This window comes from Chelonia mydas, chromosome 4 (genome assembly GCF_015237465.2).
Source record: "Chelonia mydas isolate rCheMyd1 chromosome 4, rCheMyd1.pri.v2, whole genome shotgun sequence".
Classification (NCBI taxonomy): Eukaryota; Metazoa; Chordata; order Testudines; family Cheloniidae; genus Chelonia; species Chelonia mydas.
The window spans coordinates 13,752,548-13,774,898 of record NC_057852.1 but is presented as its reverse complement, the minus strand read 5'-3'; the positions used below and the strand labels follow the sequence as shown (position 1 = coordinate 13,774,898).

General features: G+C 41.2%; 1 protein-coding gene across 1 annotated transcript in view; it reads right to left on the bottom strand.

Annotated features, from left to right (window-relative positions):
* The window catches only part of ADAMTS3 (ADAM metallopeptidase with thrombospondin type 1 motif 3), a 185,625-nt gene that overhangs the window by 5,915 nt on the left and 157,359 nt on the right, over positions 1-22,351 (bottom strand). Inside the window, 12 exon segments of the mRNA XM_043545446.1 lie at positions 2,176-2,293; positions 3,745-3,952; positions 5,990-6,122; positions 6,934-7,099; positions 7,791-7,954; positions 10,260-10,340; positions 14,944-15,067; positions 15,929-16,087; positions 18,045-18,219; positions 19,221-19,368; positions 20,469-20,583; positions 21,000-21,132. Of these exon segments, the coding sequence (XP_043401381.1) occupies positions 2,176-2,293; positions 3,745-3,952; positions 5,990-6,122; positions 6,934-7,099; positions 7,791-7,954; positions 10,260-10,340; positions 14,944-15,067; positions 15,929-16,087; positions 18,045-18,219; positions 19,221-19,368; positions 20,469-20,583; positions 21,000-21,132 (1,724 nt within the window).

Below are 22,351 nucleotides of genomic sequence, written 5' to 3'. Positions count from 1 at the left end.
ACAGTGTTCCCAAAGAAAAATCTAACTAAATCCAGAAATAGGCCAGAGGGTATTTAAAGACCATGGGAGGAGAAAGTTGATGGCAGATGTCTTTAATTACGAAATACAGGGGAAGAGAAATAAAAATGTGTTACGTATAGCACTGAGGTGTGTAAACAGAATGGTAAGTTTTCTATGTGACACCAAAAAAAATCTTGAAGGGAACCCTCTGAAACTGCACGGCAAGAGTTTAATGCTCAGAAACCGGTGACTGCTCCAATTTTAATTATGATGGAATTATCAGATATTTACATAATAATTACATCTATCAAAACGGCATGCATATAAAGAGTTTATATCACATTCTATCATCAAATAATTGTAGTGCACAGAAACATAACTGCATAATGATTTGTAAACCATATTTAGAACTGGGTGGAAAGCAGAGATTCTATTTGAATATCTGACCCAGAGGAATAATGAGAACTACCTACTATAATGGCTGAATGAAAATTAATGGAAATTGGGCACTTAATTCCATTCTGAACCTTTGACAATCTTCCCCACAGTAAAAATTATGGTCCAAATCTTTGAGCTGGGCACACAGGCAGAATACATTCCTGGGCACTCAGAGACCTGCAGCACATGCAGGGCTGAGGAATAGAATCGATACCAGCTGCTTCACTTTTGCTACAGAGGGGCATGATTTGGCTGCATGTAATTATGTATTCCCTACCACTGTATAATATCTTCCTATAGTTCAGTGCTTAGTGTAGATCTGCTGCTTAAATCTGTAGCACTGCCCTGTAGCTTTCCTCGCTAGTTAAGTTTTTGTTTAATAGGTGTTTCATCATGTTTTAATATATGTTCTGTCTATTCTACCTGGAGCATCAATCTAGGGATTTGTAAACCTCCCAGTGACTAACCCAGACATGCTTCATGTACTCAGCCACCTGAGTGATGGATGTATTTTAAACATTTATAAAATAAAAACAGAAAGAACTTTAACTGGGGGTGAATTTCACCCCTGCACAGATGGTCACTACAGAGTCCATTCAAGTCCCACATAAGCCCATTTATGGGGACTTATGTAGCACACAGGCCTTGGGCTGGGGATCTGCACAGAGGTAACGCAGATCTCAGTGTCCCCTTCGAATACAAAGCTTTTCCCCTCAACATTTGCATGTCTGACTCTTATGCTTTAAATGATCCACTTCAGAAACAGAAATGCGGTCCCCTACTCTGCAGTTAAGTCACATGTTTAAGAAGTCACTGGAACTACTCTTGTGTAAATTTAAGCATGTGCATAAGAATTTGCAGGATCAAAGCTTCATTCTTTTATTTTGGAAGTCTCAGTCTTTAAAGAAAAAACTCACTGCATAAGGAAATATCTTTCCCTTAAGATACAGAAGAATTGTAATGCTGCTTCTCTGTAGAGTAGCTAAAGCTCTGCTTCCCCCTAGTGTTTAAAGCAGGATTCCTTATTATCAGTGCGAAAGATTCTGTAATGGGAACTTAGGTCAAAATTTTCAAACTCAATATTTAGGCACCCTCAGAGAGGAGCCTGATTTTCAGAGGCATTGAGCACCTGTAACTCTCTCTGAAGTTAACAGGAGATGAGAGTGCTCAATGGTTTTGAAAATTAGGCCAGACTTGTTGAGGAGGCTAGAAATGGACTTTAGACACTGGTTACTGAAGATCTCAGCCATGTTTTTCCATATGGTCAGTTTCACAGTTTAGCTGTTTTTGTGTCAATTATGTGCAGGATTAAAAGGTCAGATATCAGGATCCCTTTCAAATGAAAGAAAATTCTGGTCTAAAACACCAGATATATTTTGTAGCATGAGACAATTGAAATACATGGTACCCTTATCATTTTGTAGCACCACAACACTGTATAAGCTAGGTATTCCCAAAATTATTCATCTATTCACAGTACCTATACTGCATCTTGTTTCAAAAGACCATGTACTGTACACAGTAGCCCAGAAAACATAGCTATTAAATGAAAGCTCTGTTAGAAGTTCAAATCTTTTTGTTTTGTTCTTTCAGTTAAGCCTAGAAGAATGAGATCTAGCCCTGGCATCTCTGTCTGCATCTGCCTACCTCTGTAGTATGTGGAAATCCTACACTGAAACAGGAATTCATAGATTGTTGCTCCCATTGCCCGTGCAGTTATTCAGGAAGTTTACTTACCATTACAGGGAGCAAGCTTACAAACCCTCACTGATTCAGGTTTTTCTCCATCACACTGGTCACCAGCACGGCATGTGACCTGCCTGGACTCAGTTCCTTCCCCACAGGTCACAGAACACTACAGAACAGATACAAGGTATTTTACTACGTTATGCCTGGCTCCAGCAACGTGCAATTATCTTACAGGTATGTCACAAAGGCGACATCGTCTGGAATAGCCTGATATGGGTGACCTTCAGGGTATGCTGTAAATTCCCTATTTTGATAGGAGTTTTTTCAGAGGTTGACATTTGCCTCGGGGGCAGCTGTTGGGCAGAGTGGGGTGTTCCTCCTTTCCTGTAATGTTTAATTTTTTACAGTCACATATTCTGAATTTTGCTAGTAGTTTTTGTCTGTTCTGAAAATCCAAGCATTAAAGGCTGGGGTATGGGGCAGCGCAAAGCTGTACTGCCAAAGGGAGCAGACCGGGGCCAAATTGTGATTCTCAGAGTGAGTCCATTTGAGTTTTTGTTTCCCCCTTGCTCTGGAGAAAATAACTTGCACCAGACTTTTACTTAGCACAGCTTTCTTCCCCATCTGTGCTAGCTACTACACTAGGAGGTGGGGGAGAGACATAACTCCCCTGTTCCTTGCACTACTTACCCACTCCTCCACAACATACAGAAGGGGGGGAGTAGCAGCCCCACAGAGGTTGCTATATGTATCTGTGGTACTTATTTTGGCCGGCATTACTGTAGGATCTGAACATCTCACAATCTGTATTTATCCTCACAACACCCCTGTGAGGTAGGGCAGTGCTATTATCCCCATTGTACAGACGAGGAACAGAAGCACAGAGGGGCTTTGCCCAAGGTCAGACAGGAAATCTGTGGCAGAACAGGGACTTGAACCCAGATCTCCTGAGTTCCTAGTTGGCACCCTTACTACCAGGCCTCCTCATACTGTGAGTCTCAATGTAGGAAGTCCACAAAGAGGGTAAGGGGACATTCCCTTCCCAGGCATTTATTTCCAGCAGAAATGTAACTTCTGTTTGGTACGAAATCTGAAGAGAACAGTAACGCTGTGACCCGAACCCAGAAAAGTCAAAGGTCAAGATTATTGCTTCAGCCATTAGCTACAGGGCTCGGTTGTTTCTTTATAAACCAAAAACTGGCAAAAAACTCCCAGAAAGTCTTGCTGCAGGCAAAAACAACTAAAAACTTCTGCTATCTCAAAAGCGGTGCTGAGAAGTTAGAGAAAAATTTTTTTTCATGAAAATTCGTATGAAATTTTTCACCTAGGTTTGCAGGCTTTGACAGCTTGATTTTTTTGTTAATTTCAGGTGGAGTGAGAGCCCTTTTGCTTTTCAGGGTTATGGAGACCTCAAGGCCTGTGGGCTTCCAGGTCACTATTTGTGGTTAATTTAAGACTCTGGAATTCAATAAAGTTGCAGCCAGAGGCCCTTAACCCAAAGGCAGTGCAGACACTGCAGGCATGGTGCTGGCAAAGGTTCAGCTGTTCATTTACTGCTAAAGAAAGGTCTGCCAGCTCCAAAGATATACGGTCCATAGAATAATACTGCTTTCCCACCTCAGCCCAGGGTCCGGCTTTCCACTGCGCAGGGCATGGCGTTCTGTTACATGGCCTGCGGCTCTCAGGGCGATCCCCACTACAGTACTTGATATGGACCGAGCGGTTTGCGCCGTCGTGAAGAGGTTGAATGCAGCGCACAGTACGGATCTGGTAACCAGAACTCCCACAGGTTTTTGTGCAGTATTCCCATTCATCTGCTATCCAACTGCGTGGGTTAAAAACAAAAGTGCCATCATACATTAATCTATTTAGCTACCACACTGTACAGTAACCAACTAGGGATTGTTTAAATTCTGCTCTGCTTGGCTTACATACAAGTCACACTGCCTCGGGGGCATACATTGGAATACTAAGCATCCCTTATGGAAAAATCCAATAGAATTTAATAGAGAATCTTTATATAGAATTGTTAAAACCAACCTTTGGAATTCTATAGCAGGAGCATAATTCTCTTCCATCTACTGCTGCTTTCTATTGGACATTTCATTTTAGGTTGGTTTCACCCCTGTTAAATTCTATGGGACTTTTCCATCAGAGTTAACACACACCCATTCTTGTACTCAGAGAACAGAGCAACAGGGAAATGAGTGCTGCCAAGACTAGTTTCATTTTTTCAAGTGCTCATGAAAGAAATGAAACTGGCAGCCAGGGAGACTGCATGCATCTGTCTATTATGCACAGAGGCTGCAATCCACCCATTGTCAGCCAGCCAGCACAAGACCTCTGTACCATATAAATCCCACTTTAGCCCCAGGCAGTGCCACAGAGGGGAATTTCATCCAGAATAAAGACGCTTCCCAAGGCTTTCCCACTAATTTTCCTTAATCTTGACTTCAAGGGAGCACCTCTAAATGGAAGACGGTAGTTTAAACTCTGTGCCTATTCATCCTTTAGCCTCTGTACTGAGTGTGCCCCATTAGTGACAGGTGTCCATTAATAACTGAAATGAGACGACCATCAAATTCTTGGCAGCAAAACTGCCATGAGATGGAAACAACATTCTGTATCCCATCAGCAGTCCCCTGAGCCAGGCCTGGGCAAGCTTTTACCTCCATCATTTTTTCCCAATCCATAGAATCATAGAAATACAGGACTGGAAGGGACCTTGATAGGTCATCTAGTCCAATTCCCTGCATTGAGGCAGGACTAACTATTGTCTAGATCATCCTGACAGGTGTTTGTCTAACCTGTTCTTAAAAATCTCCAATGGTGGAGATTCCACAACCTCCCTAGGCAATTTATTCCAGTGCTTAACCCCTCTGACAGTTCGGAAGTTTTTCCTATTGTCTCCTTTGCTGCAATTGATGACCATTACTTCTTGTCCTGTCATCAGTGGTTACAGAGAATAATTTATCACCGTCCTCTTTATAACAATCTTTTATGTACTTGAAGAGTGTTATCATGTCCCCCTCAGTCTTCTTTTCTCCAGACTGAAAAAAATTGTGTTTGTTTAATCTTTCCCTGTACGTCATGTTTTTTAGACCTTTAATAATTTTTGTTGCTCTCCTCCAGCCTTTCTCCAATTTGTTCACATCTTTCCGAGAGTGTGGTGCTCAGAACTGGACACAATATTCCAGTTGAGTCCTAATCAGTGCTGAGAAGAGTGGAAGAATTACTTTTCATGTCTTCTTTACAACATTCCTGCCAATATATCCCAGAAAGATGTTCACTTTTTTTTTTGCAAGTCTTACATTGTTGACTCATATATAGGTTTTGTGATCCAGTAAAATCCAGATTCTTTTCTGCAGTACTCCTTCCTAGGCAGTCATTTCCCATTTTGTATTTGTCCAACTGATTATTCCTACTTAAGTGTATTACTTTTACTGAATTTCTTCCTATTTATTTCAGACCATTTTGCATTCTAATCCTATCCTCCAAAGCACTTGCAACCCCTCCCAGCTTGATGGTATCTGTAAACTTTATAAGTGTATCCTCTCCTTCAACAACCTGAAATTCAAGAAAATCTCCTGGTTAAGTCAGGCTGGTCTCTTACCATACTTCCTATCTATCCTACATGTTGGGATCATTTGCTCTTCTGCCCTTAATGATGTCTTTAAAAAAACTGCCAACTCTTTTTTTCCCTTAGACTTGCGCCCCACAAGATCTTACCTACCAATTTTCTGCGTTTGCTAAAGTCTGCCTTCTGGAAGTCCATGGTCTTTATTCTCCACTTTTCCCTCCTACCATTTCTTAGAATCATAAACTATCATTTGAGGCACACATTTCATCTATCCATACTTACAGTGGCTGTGTGCATTCCTGCAGATTGCACATTCTACGAATAGGCTTTGGTTTTTTGCTGGCTTCACAGAAGCTGCGGTGAACCATTTTGTTATCACTTTTCCTGCGGCACCCATATTTCGTGTACTGGAAACCTAGAAAATATTTCAGAAAGTAACTTTGTGTGACAATTAGTAAAAATGTCCTGCCCCTTCTTAAACACTTTTGTTTAAATGCAATGTTTGTGGACTATTTTAGGATTAACCGTCCGAAAGAAATTTACATTATATTTAAATACTACTGCTGTTCGTTACTATGTCAAGCACAAAATGGTTTGGGGATATAAAATTCAGAATTATCTGGAGTAACTCTACAGTATATTAGAAAGATAATGATGCTATTAAAATCATAGTATTTTCATAGATTTTAAGGCCAGAAGGAACCATTACAATCAACAAATTCTGACCACCTGGATCACTGAGGCAATAGAATGTTACTCAAGGGAAACCGAGGCGTAGAAAGGACTTATCCACGTTCACCCAGCAGGTGAGTGGCTGAGCTGGGAACAGCCCCCAGGTTTCTTGAGTCTGTCCAGGGATCTATCCACTAGGCCAGGCTGTAGTAATTCAAGTTACTGTGGCATTTATGATACTTCCCATTCGAACTGTCAGGAGTACCAGCAGTGCCACAGAACGTTTATACTGCCGTGAAATAAATATCAAGATCTACATTTCCAGAAGTGACGAGCTGATTTTGTGTACCAGTGGTTTTTTGGTGCCCAATTTCACAGGACGGAGTGCAACACTTTCCAAAACCCAGACATTTAAAGTGTTTCAACTTGGGCAACCCAAAAATTGAGGCACCAAATATTTTTAATCACTTTTGAAAATGTAGGCCCCATCTTTTACTCTTTTTCTTCCTCCTAATTTAGCATGAATCACTAGAAGCTGCTGCATCTCTGTTTACCTCCAGCACAAGGTTTGGAGCACTGGGACCAGCTCTTCAAAGCCCACTCAAAAGTATCTATTTCGTCCTGAAGAACGTTGTTACTGTTGATAGTGGGTACTGAATCCTCATGAATGATGTATTTGTAAGTCAGGCTAGATCTTGTGTCGTTCTCTTGAGGAATGACCTATAAAAGATCCAATACAAATGGAGCACATATTTATTCTTTTCCGTGTCAACAAACCAGTTTCTGGACACGTGGGCGGTGCTTAGTAGTTGAAAAACATATTGATCTTTACCTTCATATTTAGTACAAAAATTAGTATGATCAACACAGAAAAATATGCCTCTAATGAGTCTAAACTGGGAGAGTTTACATAGGACCTTACATAGGAGTTTACATAGGACCTTCCTAGCTCTGGATTACTGAACTGGAGCTGTGTAGACTGGCCATGCTGCGTGGTCACATTCCTACTCTGCTTGAGGGAGGGGCTGGTCGCAAACACAGTTCTGAGTAGTATGGGGCCTGATCCAATGGCCCATGATGCCAGCGGGCACTGTACTAGGCCTCGGGGTAGCTTGTTACTGTTGTATGAATAAATGGGTGCTTATGACGTAGTAGTGTGGACACTGCACACTGCCTCTGAAAGTGAATGTCAGTAAAACTATTCTTAAAACTTGTTTCTCTTACTACTAGTGTGGACAGAGCTTCTGCCCATCGGCTCTCTCAAAAACCATTATACGCATGCGTGTTTTCCAATAGAGATTACACACTTATCCCCCTCTAAGATTTAACATTATTTTTTTAAATAAAGAGAAGTAGTTTGGCCACACACAAACACGACAACAATAAAAAACAACCCCTTGCCATAACCTACCAGTACAACAACAGCATCGTGCAAAGGCCCGTCAGTATGAAGAGTTTCTATGTCATCTTCTATGTTGTATTCCCACTCCACACCGAGATCGATGAAGGACCGTGACTTGGCCTCCTCCCCTTTCCCGTTCAGAATATAGTGTCCAGTAGCCTGGTTCTTAATGGCTAAAAGGAAGTGAAAACAGTGGCAATTGCGCTTCCTGTCATGTAATCTGCAGTCACCAGGGTTCACATGAAATGAGACAAGTAGCATTCTATAAAGCCCTTTTCGCTTATTATTTTAAATGTTGCATTTTGCAGCGGGTCTTTGGGAACTGAGGAGTTTTTGCTATTCCTAATCCAAAAATACTCAAGTTCTCCTGTCTCTTCCATTCAACACTCTTGAACCCATCTCTCTCTAGCATGCCTCCTCCTCCAACCCAAAGAGCGGAGGCTTTGCCAAAAACTCATAAATCTGTGCTCAGGGAATGGATGATACTCCTTCCAAGGATCTAAAGCAGATCACCTTTGGCAAGTGCTACATTCCATCAGCTCAGGGACTGGAGCCTATACCCAAAGCTGCAATTCCTACATTAAACCCATACTGCCACCAAACTACAGTCTGGGGATACAGAGATTGACAATGTATATACTGCCAATATCTGTATCTCCTAATGCACATGGATCAGATGAAGTTAGATTGATGTAGATATACATATGATACATATTTTATTTTACAGAAGCTTAATTCTAGGCTCAAGCCAAACCTTTAAAATGGCCAATTCTGTTAGTTTTCATAGAAAGTTTTGGAGGTGGCCTAAACAAGTATTTTGGGTATTGAAGGGCATGTTAGCATAACAGTAACATTATACGTCTTTGTATTGCCAAGGTTGTGAAATCCATAGGTTTTGCAGCACGGTGATTAATATTTACTTTCCCTTTCTAGTACTTTTTGAAAGGTTGTTTTCTTTTGTATATTTATATTCTACCCATACATGCTAACTTTACAAACACACGCCATCTGATTCTGGGGTTCAAGGATTAGAAAAAGGATGCAACAGATCGAACCACCATTACAAGGTAAGGGAGAACAGAAGGCACAATAAAACATCTGATAACAAACAACTAAGATGTTCATGCACTTTGGGAGATATATGTTACTAGTTTCCTAGAGTAAGACGTGAAAGAAATAACCATGATGTGGATGTTATTGTTATCCTGGAAGTGTATAGTTTACAAATCATTAGTTGTTTAGAGTTTAAAAAATAATCAGAGAGAGAAAAAGACAAATAATCTTTCTAAACACACAACAAAACTATGACATAAAATTAGAGAAAAATCTTGTAAATTATCATAACTACAGTAAATAAAATGCAAAAGCCATGCATCATGTATTTATTAGCTCTATGGAGTCTATTTACTATAAAGGCAGAGTAGCTCTGTATTGAAAAGGTACACGGTCAGGTCACATCTGATCCAAAATTTAAGGTTTCTACAAATAAGCTTTCACAAGCCTGAAAACCAGCAGAAATGTTCCCCTACTTTTGCTTTATTCCAATGCAAAATTTGTTTTTTGTTTTTTTAAAACAAAACTTTCCCTGCAATGTTTGCAACCTGGACACTGCAGCACTGTGTTAGGACCCAATCCAGAAACCACTGAAGTCAATGGAAAATTCTACCTTTGGATCAGGTCCCTAGTGCATGAGAAAGGGACAAGTGACTAGACAAAAATGACTTGAAACAAAAGTGAAATTGGTAGTCACTTTCATTGCCCGAGAGAAATGTAAATGTAAACAAACAGCAAAAATATTTACGAGTTAAGAAGATTTCTTAACTTCTTTCCATGTAATGACATAAGGTGTTGCTTACAACCCATTCTACGTAAGAAATTAAAGTGTACTAAATTATATTAATATAGTAATATCCTATATACTTTTTTAGCCTGACAGTGTCCCTTTAAATTGACTAAAAGAACAGGAGTACTTGTGGCACCTTAGAGACTAACCAATTTATTTGAGCATAAGCTTTCGTGAGCTACAGCTCACTTCATCGGATGCAACTCACGAAAGCTTATGCTCAAATAAATTGGTTAGTCTCTAAGGTGCCACAAGTACTCCTTTTCTTTTTGCAAATACAGACTAACACGGCTGTTACTCTGAAACCTGTTAAATTGACTAATAATGCACGTTCAATTTGATCAATAGCTCCTTGTTAGTACTAAAAGTGCTAATGAGGATCAGTCTGAGTTTCTAGAAAATTCAGATGAGAAACAAACATAATTACTAAGTTTGTACAGTAGGATTCAGCCTCGTGAATGCAATTGTCAAATCACAAGGAAACCAGCAAAGCCTTTAGCTTGTTATTGTCTTACAGTGCAATAAACACAATTAAGTTGATGGTTCTCTCATTTCTCAGGTTCTCCAATGCATGCCCAATTGTTTGACATTAACTTTCATGCACAAGGACCAAACCTGAGGCGAGAAACACTTACCAAGAATGTGAGGAGAAGCCTCGTCTTCTTGGATAAACACATGTCTAGCACCAGGGGGGATATCAAACATCTTAAGGTACCCTTTAGCATGTGTAGTAGTCATTGAAGAAAGCAAAGAAGAAAAACAAAAAGTAATAGCGATGGTTAGTAGGGCACTATATTATTCAGCTTCGACTTGCAGAAGAGGGTATCCATTAACCTACAAGCAGCTTCAGATAGGTTTGTAATCGATCTGATTAGGCTGTCTTGCACTTTTTTCTCTTTTAGGGAAAAAAAAGAGATACTGTTACAAACCTTAGCCACTTACTTTGTTATGTTGTTTTAAGACCATAACAATTAACAAATTCAGGCAAAAATGTATGTTTCCTATGTTTCTCAGAATTAAAACAGGCCTTTCTGATTGCTTTTCTTTGTCACCTTTCAGCCTTATGACTTAATGGACTGTGAGGTGTTCAGGTCTCTTGTATTTGCTTAACTCTGTGAAACTCTAAAGGGTTGGTCTACCTGGCAAGGCAAAGTGCACCAGAGAGGTGCAACTTGTAAAGCACTCTAAAGTGTTGTGCTCAAAATCCCCCTGGCAGAGCCCGCTAGCACACTCTAAAAGGTGCCTTAGTTCACGTTAATGTAGCCCTGTTTCAAACGGGACTGCATCTCAAGATGAGAACTGAAAATGTGTAAAATTAAAGCACGTTAATCCCAGTGCAGACACACTCATACAGAAGTAAAGTGGTCTTCAGCCAATTTAAAAATCACACCTTAAGTTAAACTGGTGCAACTCCTCCCTTATTGGGATGCTACCTGATATTTAGAGTTAAAAATTCTTTCCAAAATGATCATTGATGCTCTAAGATATAATTCCTAATTAAATCTAACCCCAAGTGAATTGTTTAGGACAGTGTTTCAGCAGGAAGAGTAATATTCTCAGCTTTCCACCAAGGGGGAAAAAAACCAGTAAGAGTTATGAACATTTTTTCTCCACCCATGATCAAGAAATTATGTTGCACCAGGGTTCAAATGAGAACATGTTTTATAAGAACTGAATGTGAACAAATTTTATCATGTTTAAAAATGTCAGGCATCAATGTTTTAATACACAGTATTTTCGTATTTCTTTGCCTACAATTTGACTGAGAGTTTGAACGACTTTAAATGGTACACTTGTCTTCATGTATGTACATTTAATCAAGAAAATCTTCTTAGTGTTAACATACAGCATATCCCTAAAACGTATCCATGTTTATAAAATATGCCATATAAGTAAATATATCTCTTTCTCGCTCTGATATGCTGTGTTTCCAAATAAAGTATATCAATTCCAGTCCTACTACAGAATCATTGTAAACAGATGGGGAAAGAGTTGAGTTCCTAATTGCACTGAGCAAATAAAAGCTTAACTAATTCAAGTTTAACAATCAGGACTTTTGGTCCGAAGTTCCACCTGTACTCTTGATTCATGTATCTGTAGCATACCACAGATACATGGAAAACTGGTGAAGAAAATGAAGAGCTATGAATATATAAATTAACACTATAGGCTGATGGATGACAGGGTTATGCTAATCTGCACAAGCAGAATATACTAATCCTTTTACTTATCAGTGATCAAGCATATGAAACATAAAGCTTTTGCCTGTTCTTGCAATATGTGTAAGTGACTAGCTGGAAATGAGAACTGGAGCAAGAGTATTGCAGTTGTCGTCGAGGCCCATCTTTCTGCAACCAGGCGAAACTTACCCAGAATATTTTTAGACTCCCTTGTTTCAGAGAGGGAAATATTGCGAGCTCCTTTGGGCAAAGTGAATGCTCCTCTTGTCTTCCCTTAAATAGAATGTCTTTAATTAGTGTTCTGGGAACTGAGTCTTGCTGTTTCATTGACTATAATGTCAGCCAGGTGCATTTTACAAATGCAGGATATAAATTACATGGTTACAGTATGTGCTGAAGTTCAAAATGCATTTAAAATATTGTTAGAAATATCCAGCAAATTTTAATAGTCAATGAAAGTGAGCCTAAGTATGAATGAAAAATCAGGTAGGTGGTTTTAAGTTGGATACTTGCAGATTTCATTTTCCAGCAACTTGAATTCTCTTTGGCACCTCTTGCTTAAATGTTTCCCTGTTGGAAGAGTTTGATTAGTCTTTCAATAACTATATTGCCACAGTTATTGTAAAGCAATAGATGTTACGCTAGCATTGAAACATCAGTTTGGGGTTGAATAATTGGCTGCCTTTTCCAAACAGCCACTTAACAACATTGATCACCCACAAGACATTTGCGTTTCAGACATCTGGAAGACTGTTTATGCTTTCTCACACAATCATACCATGCCACAGAAAAATAAGTTTTTAAATGAAAAAATTGAGACAATTTTGACCATCTCTATTTCTGACTATTAAGAACTTAACTGTGCCAGAAATCATGAACTACTACTGATTCCAGAAATACAGAGGTTTACTTATATGGCTCCAATGTGCTGTCTTCCATCCCATTCCAATGCGTGTGTGTATTCATACAGTGCATGTATATTCCCTATGTCAATACCTTACACGTAGATTGATTTCCCCACATAATCTATCTTGTCTTGATTCATCCCAGCCCGCAAAAGAGGTGGAGAAAACAATCACATTTTTAAATAGCATGTGTTTTGTAAGGAGTTTATAAAGCACGTCATTTGTTTAAAAAAAATAGTGTCTTGTCTCTCCATTGGTCTGGAGAACAGGTCGAATATTCCAAATAGATGGTGATAATTTATAAAATATTCACCAGTGGAATCCTTGTCCCATTTTACTGCCACATACACTACCTTATTTTCATCTAATTTTAATTGGGCTGTCTAGCTATTGACCAAATTCTGCAATCACCGATGCTGGTGCAAATCTGGCACAGTTTCACCGGCATCACTTAACAACATTTACAGCTATGCAATTTCAGACACAGGTACACTGCTCCTACCCCTCCTTCAGCTTCCTCCCTGCTCCTTCCCAAACCCCTCTGTGCTGCAGAACAGCCAACTGTGCTCCATGGCATGCTTAGGATACAGATCCCTGTGAGGCTTCCCTCTGCTCTCTCTGACCAGGAGGGGATGGGCAGGGTTTGCCACTAAAAGAAGAGGTCTTACCTCATTTTACTAAAATAAAAACAGTTCAAAAAGCCTTAAGATGGCAAACAACGCACTGCATAATATACAGGAATAAAACTAATATTCCCTTCATTTCCTCATTACTCATAGAACGTTTCCTCTTTTAGTCTTTAATTTGGTAACTTTATGGTTGGAGCTTACAATTTCACTCCCATTTTTAACACCTGGTTACAAAAAGAACTGAACCACTTGGAACTGACTTGATGCATCTATGTACAGCTGAACATTTGGTAATACTGTCTCATGTGTGCAGCAGTCATTACCATTTGCGATCATTATGCTATGAAACATGCCAGTAAAGTGGCGGTCTCATTTAAATGAACTGAGACACTTCTGCACTTAGGTAAGTACAGCTCCCAGTGGTTTTGGTATCAGGCCTGAGTATTGGAGGACTGAATTTGCCCCATTTGATTAAGGGGAGTGCGTCTCAACCTTGACATCTTTTCTGTTCAACTAATTGATCATTACCATACAAACACTCCACTTCATCTCAAACCGCTACCAAAAAAAATATAGAAAACATGAAGCTGCCCCTGAAAAGTACTTGCACATTCAATTCAGAATTACTTCAGTTCCCACACGAAAATGGGTACGGGAATTTTGGTTGTGTTCATTTTTTCCCCCCTTGGCCAAGGCATTGCAATTTGGGAGTTTACTACACAAAGCCAACTTGACACCAAACACACACATATTGACAGACCTCTAGATTTGTACACATGCCTTTTGCCAATCAATTTAAATTTCATTAGAGAAGCTTGTGAAAAAATATAAGCCCACCCTGTTTTTTTTAATAGTTACCTTTAGAGAGGTTAGAGGGAAATGTGTGTGATGAGGGAAACAGGTGCAAAAGTCACATTGAATAAAATAAATATTAATCATTAAATGGTGTTTTTCATCCCCTGAATAAATGTTCAGACTTAACATGCTAAAACACCTGTCACATTAAGGTCCCAATCCTCTATTACTGAAATCAAATGGGCCTGTTTCTCATATATACTACGACCTCTGAGAGAGTAAAGAGGTGCTAAAGCAAGGATGATTATACCTATACCCCCTTTATGCTGCCAGAGTAGCGTAAAGGGGTGTTTAGTGTAACTGAGAAGCAGGCCCAACTGGTGGCAATGGTGCAGGATCTGGCCCTAAATCTGCTAACCAGAAATGGAAAATAAGAGGGTTAGGGTCTTGATCTTTTTTCCATGTTTCACTATTAGCCTTACAGGTTATTTTTGTTTAGCAAAGATCATATTTTTACCACTGATTAGAGCCATCTTATGACTGACTGAAAAACTAAATATGCTCTACACAGGGATATTAGATATTCTAGTTTAGCCAGGTTGTCTTAACAGGGCCTTCAAACAACAAAAATAATTAATATTTAATATTTTTAAAACATATGCATTTTGCTGTCAAAGAACGTACTATTTTTGTATACAGTCTTGCAACTTTGTTTAAGCAGGTGAGGATACGTTTTTCTAACCAGACTATATTAATGAACACTAATGACAACACGGAATGTATCTGGGTGCATGAAAGTGCTCAGCCTACCGGGCTTTTTGGGAGTTCGGGTAAAGGTCCCTTTGACCGTTCGGCAATGAGAATTATCTCCACCGCAGACCCCACATTTATCTTCAACTTTATTGGAACCGATTTCCTTGTCACAGCCCACTTTCTGTAGAGAGGAGAGTAAGAGGAGCATTGGGTTTTTTATTTTCCCCATTATAAATATCACTGTGGAAAGGAAAGTTCACCCAACAACTGATGTAATCAAATATAAAAATCCTTGAAAGACTGAGATTGAATAACACAATGAAAGCTATGAACTGATTCCTGTATTAAACCCACTACTAAAATGGATCGTAAAAAAAGGAACAGGCAACAGAGAAATTCAGGCAGAATTTCTTTTCACTTAGAATCATAGAAACATAGGGCTGGAAGGAACCTCAAGAGGTCATCAAGTCTAGCCCCTACTCTGTGGTGGGACCAAGTAAACCTTGACAGGTGTTTGTCCAACATGCTCTTGAAAACCTTCAATGATGGGATTCCACAATCTCCCTTGGAAGCCCATCCCAGAGCTTAACTGCCTTGAGAGTTAGAAAGTTTTTCCTAATATCTAACCTAAATCTCCCTTGCTGCAGATCAAGCCCATTACTTCTTGTCCTACCTTCAGTGGAGGTAGGAGACCAATTAATCACCGTCCTCTTCATAAGAGCCCTTAACATATTTGAAGAGGACGGTGATCAATTAAGCTGTTATTACACAGAAAAATGTATCAAAAAAGCAGTAGAAGCAACTGGCTTAAAAAGAATTATTTAGACAATCAGAGTATTTGTAAGAAATAAACCTGTAGTATAACTATGATCTTAATTAAAATTGGGGGCTCCTGGAAAATATGATTTGGTGAACATTTCATGTTCATAAAATCCATATCATACGCTGTTTGTTGAATAGTACAGTATTTGACCAGCTCTAATTATGATTATCCAATAACGCTGTACAATCAGCAAAACAATCATAAGTAAATTTCACTCACCACACACTCTCCCCGCACACAAATGCTGTATGGATCTTTATAAGAACAGCGAGTCCCGTCATGTGCCAGCTGTTTCATATAAGCAACGTCTCCAGTTTCTTTGGACTGGCAGTATAAGTGGCATCTTTTGTTGGCTGAATAACAGGGAAATAGTGTTAACTGTGTGTATTTCAACAACCCAAACAAGCTTTAGAAAACAAACAAGCAAACCCCACAAAGTTTTAAATCAGTAACAACAGGAATGCTGTATGGGGTAAATAAAAAGGAGCCTTGGACAGCTGTGAAACCTTGTGCCTGAATTCAGATGCTTGGTGCTCAATTCTCCGCATGAGGTACACTAATTATTATTATTAGCTTTCATATGTGTAATGTTTCCAGTCCTTTGAGAGGCTAAGCACCCTCAGTTCTCATGGAAATCAACTCCCTTGGAAAGGATTGCACAGGACTAGGCCTGAAACTATTCCAAAAGCAGCTATCCGCTCTGATCCCAACTGAAAGGCAGGGTCAGTATAAGATATTGCCGAGTGGCAGAATAATCTAGGTCGGGAGTTTCAAAAGAGCCTATGGGAATTAGGCACCTAACTCCCTTAGGTTCCTTTGAAACCCCTCAGCCCTAACCATATTTCTAGATGTCATCTAATTTCATATTCAAAATACTATAAAACTGTATTCTACAAGATAAAACATAGAGAACAAAATGCTGGCAGCAACCCAGAGAGTTCTGTGGTTCTGTGCTGGTCTGACAATCCAATTTTTATATTTGCATCTGCCATTGTTCACTATAATTAACCGAAAGGGGAAAGATTAACTGGTGTTAATAATAGACAAGGTCTGCTAGGCTCTGGTTGGGGAGTATAGAAAAGTGGAAAAAATACTGAAGAGATTTTAAAGCAATGCCATTAGGACAGCACATTTGTTAATTTTAGCTGATGTGGACGAGAGCACCAGCAATGATTAGACAACGGGCATGGCTGCACTTGCAGATGTAGAGCGCTGTGAGTTAAACCAGCCTTCGTGGAGTGCAGCAGGGAAAGTGTGCTGCAGTCTGTCCCACACTGGACAGCTACAAGCGCACTGGCATGGCCACATTAGCAGCTCTTGCAACAGCCACAGAGAGCGGTTGCATTGTGGTAGCTATCCCAGCATGCAAGTGGCTGCAGTGTGGCTTTTCAAATGGGGATGGGGTGGAGTGTGACAGGGAGTGTGTTGTGTGGTATGTGGGGGGAGAGAGAGTGGGCTTTTGGGGGCCTGAGAGCATGTCAGCATGCTGTCTTGTAAGTTCAGACAGCAGCAGACCCCTCCTCCCCCTGCCTCCCGCCCCCCCACAGCATTCCAAAGTAATGGTTGCTTTGTCTTCAGAGCAGATAAGCAGCCGGCTGTCAGAAACAGAGCTTTCAAAGGGCATGTCTGCATTCCTGCAGTGATTCCAAAACAAATGAGAAGAGTGGCCACTTGACTTAAGGGGATTATGGGATATTTCCAGAGGCTGATCAGAGCGCAGTAATGCAACACCTCGTTCACGCTGACGCCCGGGCGTTTCAGCCACTACGCAACACGTGTTAATCTTCTCGCCGAGGTGGAGTAAAAGGAGCGTTCAAGCCGTGGAGTCAGAGCGCTCTACATGCCTTGCCAGTGTGGACAGGGAGTGAGCTAAGGTGCGCTCTAACTCGCAAGTGTAGCCAAGCCCCCCCCGTCACGCTCATGTAGATATGAGGGAGGGATGCACATCGGTGCTAGGAAGAGCCTTCTAGCATCTGAGCAGAACCTTGTCACACCCTAACAGGGCTTGTGCTGAGTGCCCTCAGTTCCCACTGGCTCCCACAGCAGGAGCTCAGAGCCCTCAGCACTGTGCAGAATCAAATCCACACCAACGGGAAAGCTGTGGGTAGGCTGGGCTTGGGGGGTTACAGCAGTGTCTCTGTGGTTTGCACCCACTATCACTTCATTCTGGACCAATCATTTTTCCTCTTTTTATTCTCACTACTTACATTTTAACACTTATTATTTCTGGAAGTGGCAGCGTCCCGACAAAACCTTCAAAATCCCGATGCGCTGTACAGCAGAGTGAGATCCCTGCAGGCGATGAGGTTTAAACACAAAGTGTAACTGCACTTACAATAGGGTGCTCATAGGGCAGCCAGTGGTGTTTGCTCTTCTGATACTCGAAATGGGCATTACGCTGCTGACACTGCTGTGCTCGGAAGTCCTCAAAGTGCTTTGGACATTCTTCTGTATTGCAAAGCTGATACTCAAAATTGACGCTGGCGCAATCTTGACCACCATTGACGGGCCTAAGGGGGAAAAAGGTTTAAAAGGCTTTTACAACCCTTGAACATCAGGAGTGGAGTGAAAAACAGCTACAGCAAGAGTAGAGGAGCTTCCCACAGCAAAGCATTAATCTTACGTTTCAGGGCCAAATTTTCAAAGGCCGGTGGAATGGGTGAGCTTGTAAAAACACTGGGAGAACAAGTAAATTGCAAAGCTACGCATTTGCACTTGCAAAGTGACATGTGCGTGTGCTGGTCAGGTAACTAAACGTACAGCAAGCCCATGCGCATGCCCAAGTGGGAACTTTTTCAGATGCAATGGTGTGTGCGCACTGATAATCAGATAACGTAACTGAAACACAGAGAAAATTCTTGCATTAGTTGTCATCTAACAATAGGTCTTGCAGGCTGTAGATGCCACACTCCACCTTCTCTCCACTCTTTTACATTTCCTAATATCATGTAGATGTTTTTGTCAGTGATTTGTTTCTGGAAATTCTAGAATTCTCCAAAGATGATCCCATCCTCCCAACCCTCTGCAAAGAGACCGGTTGCGGGGCGGGGGAGTTAGAGTCAATGGAATAAAAAGTCCAGTTCTTTGGACGGGATACGTTGTAACTTTATAGCCCCTCTGTGGTGCCTGTACAAATCACTGGAATAGCCGAAGTGCCCCTGTGCACCCTCTGTACAAAGGTTGCAGCACTGGCTCCAGGTAATCTCAGACCCAATGGTCACAATCCTGTGACTCCCTATGCCCTCCGCACAATGCTCAACTCACCCACTGTCTTGTGTGCAGAACTGGCATGGAGCCCAGCTCCACTCAGTTCAGGTGTGTGGCGTCCCTGTGTGCCCTATCTGCAGGTATCCACCAGCCCATGTGCAGTAAAACCACTGCACTTCTGCTGCACTGCAGAACTGTGGCAGTCCCTTTGCCCAGGTGTGAATGTCATTCACACTGCATCCTACACCTATAAAAACTCCAGACCAATGGGAAATGCCAGGTCAGGAGAGTCTTCCAGACTTACATTGGATTGTTGCACTGGCGTGTTCTGAAGCGAACGCCGGTACCACAGGTCCGTGAGCAGGAGCCAAACTTTGTCCAGGATCCCCAGTTGCCATCCTGTTTCAGCTGGTTAGCGTTCTTCCACATACAGTGACCTTTATAGCACCACTGAGGAGACCCGGGCGAGAAATAAACAAGTGGAATTACAGCAACCTTACGAACAATGCTCAGGGCTGGATCAATCACCCATTGTAAGGGGCAGCGTGTAGGTGCGCTGCCCTAGGCACAGACTAGGCCTCAGACTCGCCATTCTCGGATGGAGGAAGAGCCTTCAGGAGGAGGGGGGTAGCAGACCTGTGGAGGCTGCTCACCCTTTGTGCTGTGACGCGCAATACAGGTAGGCAGAGCGGGGCAGCGTGCATGCGCTGTACACCTGCTTCCTCCCTGGCTCCAGCACGTAAAGCTGGATACAATCCAGCCCTTAGTTAGCCTGACCGGACTCTTTGGTTGTTTCTTTTTGGCCTCCATTCAGCACCAGCATTTTAATTTTTTTGTTTTGTTTTGCAAGATACAACGCCAAAGAGCAGCGTAGGACCTTTTGCTCAGACTGTACTGTTTCTAATGTCCATTTACACTGAGATAGAGGGTTAGTCATCCGACAGTACACTTTTTGCTGCTGGCTATGGCACATTTGGATGGCATAAGCAGCTTCTCTGTATCTCAGAGTACACAGAATTTGCTAAACAAACATTTCTAGGCATGTAAGCTGCTAATTAAAAATGAGAGTTAAAAAGCAGGGACCCACCACTGGAGATATTAAAAGAAAAACAGTTAATCCAGGCACATTAGTACTCCGTTAGCCACAGGATGTCTGGACCGCAAGCACCACCGTTTAAGAGTAACTACTTCAATCCCAGAGTAAGGGCAAAGTCTGCTACAGTGGCTTCCCACTGCTACTTTCTGGGCAGTTTTCAGATGAAACAAGACTCCAAAAATGTAATGCAAAGCCCACAAGAAGACACTGATGCAAGGTTAGCTCTAAGGTTGGGCTTCGATCTTCTGGCTCCCAACACCATTTCATAAAGTACACCACAATCTGAATTGCTCCTAAGATGAGCCCTGAACAGTGCACATTGTATAGTTCCTTCTTCATGACCTTGGCCTCATTCCTCCCACTGAAGTTAGGGAACTCTGGGATGAAGCCCCCAACGAGATCTATCCTGACAGTTTTAAAATAAACAGATACTGAAAAACATAATATACTCACTTTTTCCAGGGGCACATTCCCCTGTGCCATCGAGTGGAGGCCCTTTCTTAGTCTTACAGAAGTATGGATTGTCTGGATGGCTACACCACAACTGCTTACATGGGTCAAAGGTTCGAAACTGAAATGTATTAACAAGACCAAGACATTTATTCAATGAAATTAACAATCACGTTACTGATATTGTTCATAGCAGCAATCAGGGCATTAACTATCATCACATTTCATTAATGTTAAACACTGGTTAAAACTAAGTTGACTACAATACTACCATAATTTAAACACACCACACTGATGTTCCTCCATGAGAATTACTATCAATTTTGGTAAAACTAGGCATTATAGGCTCCTACTTTTTCATGAAACCCCCAGAGTGGTCCTAAATGAATCTGGATACACATTTTACTGGCACTTCGGGCTGTTTCAATTCACTCCACCTCTCGCAGCCCTCAAAAAAAAAAATTATGGCTACTGAAAAGGGTCGAAAGCAACTAGATAAAATGATTTTAATCCTTAGAACAACCACTCTGGACATACCGCTGTGCACATTTTGTAGCCAACACCAAAATCAAAGCGGCATTGTTCATCCATGGAATAATTGATTCCTGGCAGTTCAGGAAGTTTGGGCCAATCGTGTTCAAAGGGGTCATCAAGGAGACAGTCATAGGAGCTGTGGGAAGAGAAACACAGAAAGCCCATGAGAATACTCAGTGATATTTTCCGACCCACATAGTTATTACTGCTTGTTCTCATCCATTAGAATGTGTGTTCACCACAACACAGGACTCTAACTGAACAGGGGATAACAATATTGTGATGGTTCTTGGGGTACCCAGGACTGGGAGTTTCCTTGTTATCCCATTTTCAGCATGAGGGAGTCTTGCTTGGGCCTGGCTGGGAGTTAGCTCCCTAACACTACCTGCCTTTCAAGCGCTCTCCCCTGGGCCATGTCTTTGCCTTGCAGGTTAACAAGAGTTGCATCCCAGTCCTCAAGTCCCTTTGAATCATTCCCCTGTGACATCCAGCCCCTGACACCATCTACTCACAGAAATCCCAAATCCTTTGCCCTGAAGGGAGCAGCGTATCCCAGTTTGCCATAAACCACTGCTTCTGTAAACCACACAAGCACTTGTGAGCATTTACAATAAAACAAAAGTAGGTTATTTAAGAAAGACTAAAGGTTTAATTAGAAATCAGAGAAAGTGGTGGAAACAAATGGTTACAACAGAAAACAAAATCATAAAATGCAAACCTAGGTCTACACTAATAATTACCTTTCCTACCTCACAAAGAAGGTTTTCCTCCAAGAAATGCAGAAATGGTTGGTTCCCCAAGAACCAGGATTCAAACATTCATGAAAGCATCCCTGCTCCAGAATGGGTTTCCTCAGTGAATGGATACAGAGAGCTTTGCCCATCTCTGTATTATACTAAAAGCAGCCTTTAGTTTCTGCTCACAGGCAGGACCAACCCCTGTCTTGTTGTAAAGTTCCTTTTCTTTATCTCCAAGTGGTTCTGATTGTTTGAAGTGGCCTCCAATGGCTTCTCATCAAAAGTCCTAGTATTGTGCAAGGGGAAACAATTGCGCCTTGCACTGCATCACCAGCTAAACAGGCTGGGGTGACAACTCTCTCCTGCCTGAATGGGCCATCACCACGACACATTATCCCCTGGTGACTAATTTTTTACTCCCAAGTCCATAAAGCATCCTGTCAGTGTAAACACATGGTTCCTTAAATATTACCCGTACCTACATCTCACAATTATGAATCTTGACAAGTTACAAGCTTTCTGTAAATACCTTACACGGTACTCTTTATAGATAAATATATCTGTAAGATATATTTGGTTTAGTGAGTTTGTCATGTCTTAGGTGAGATGAGTTTGCAG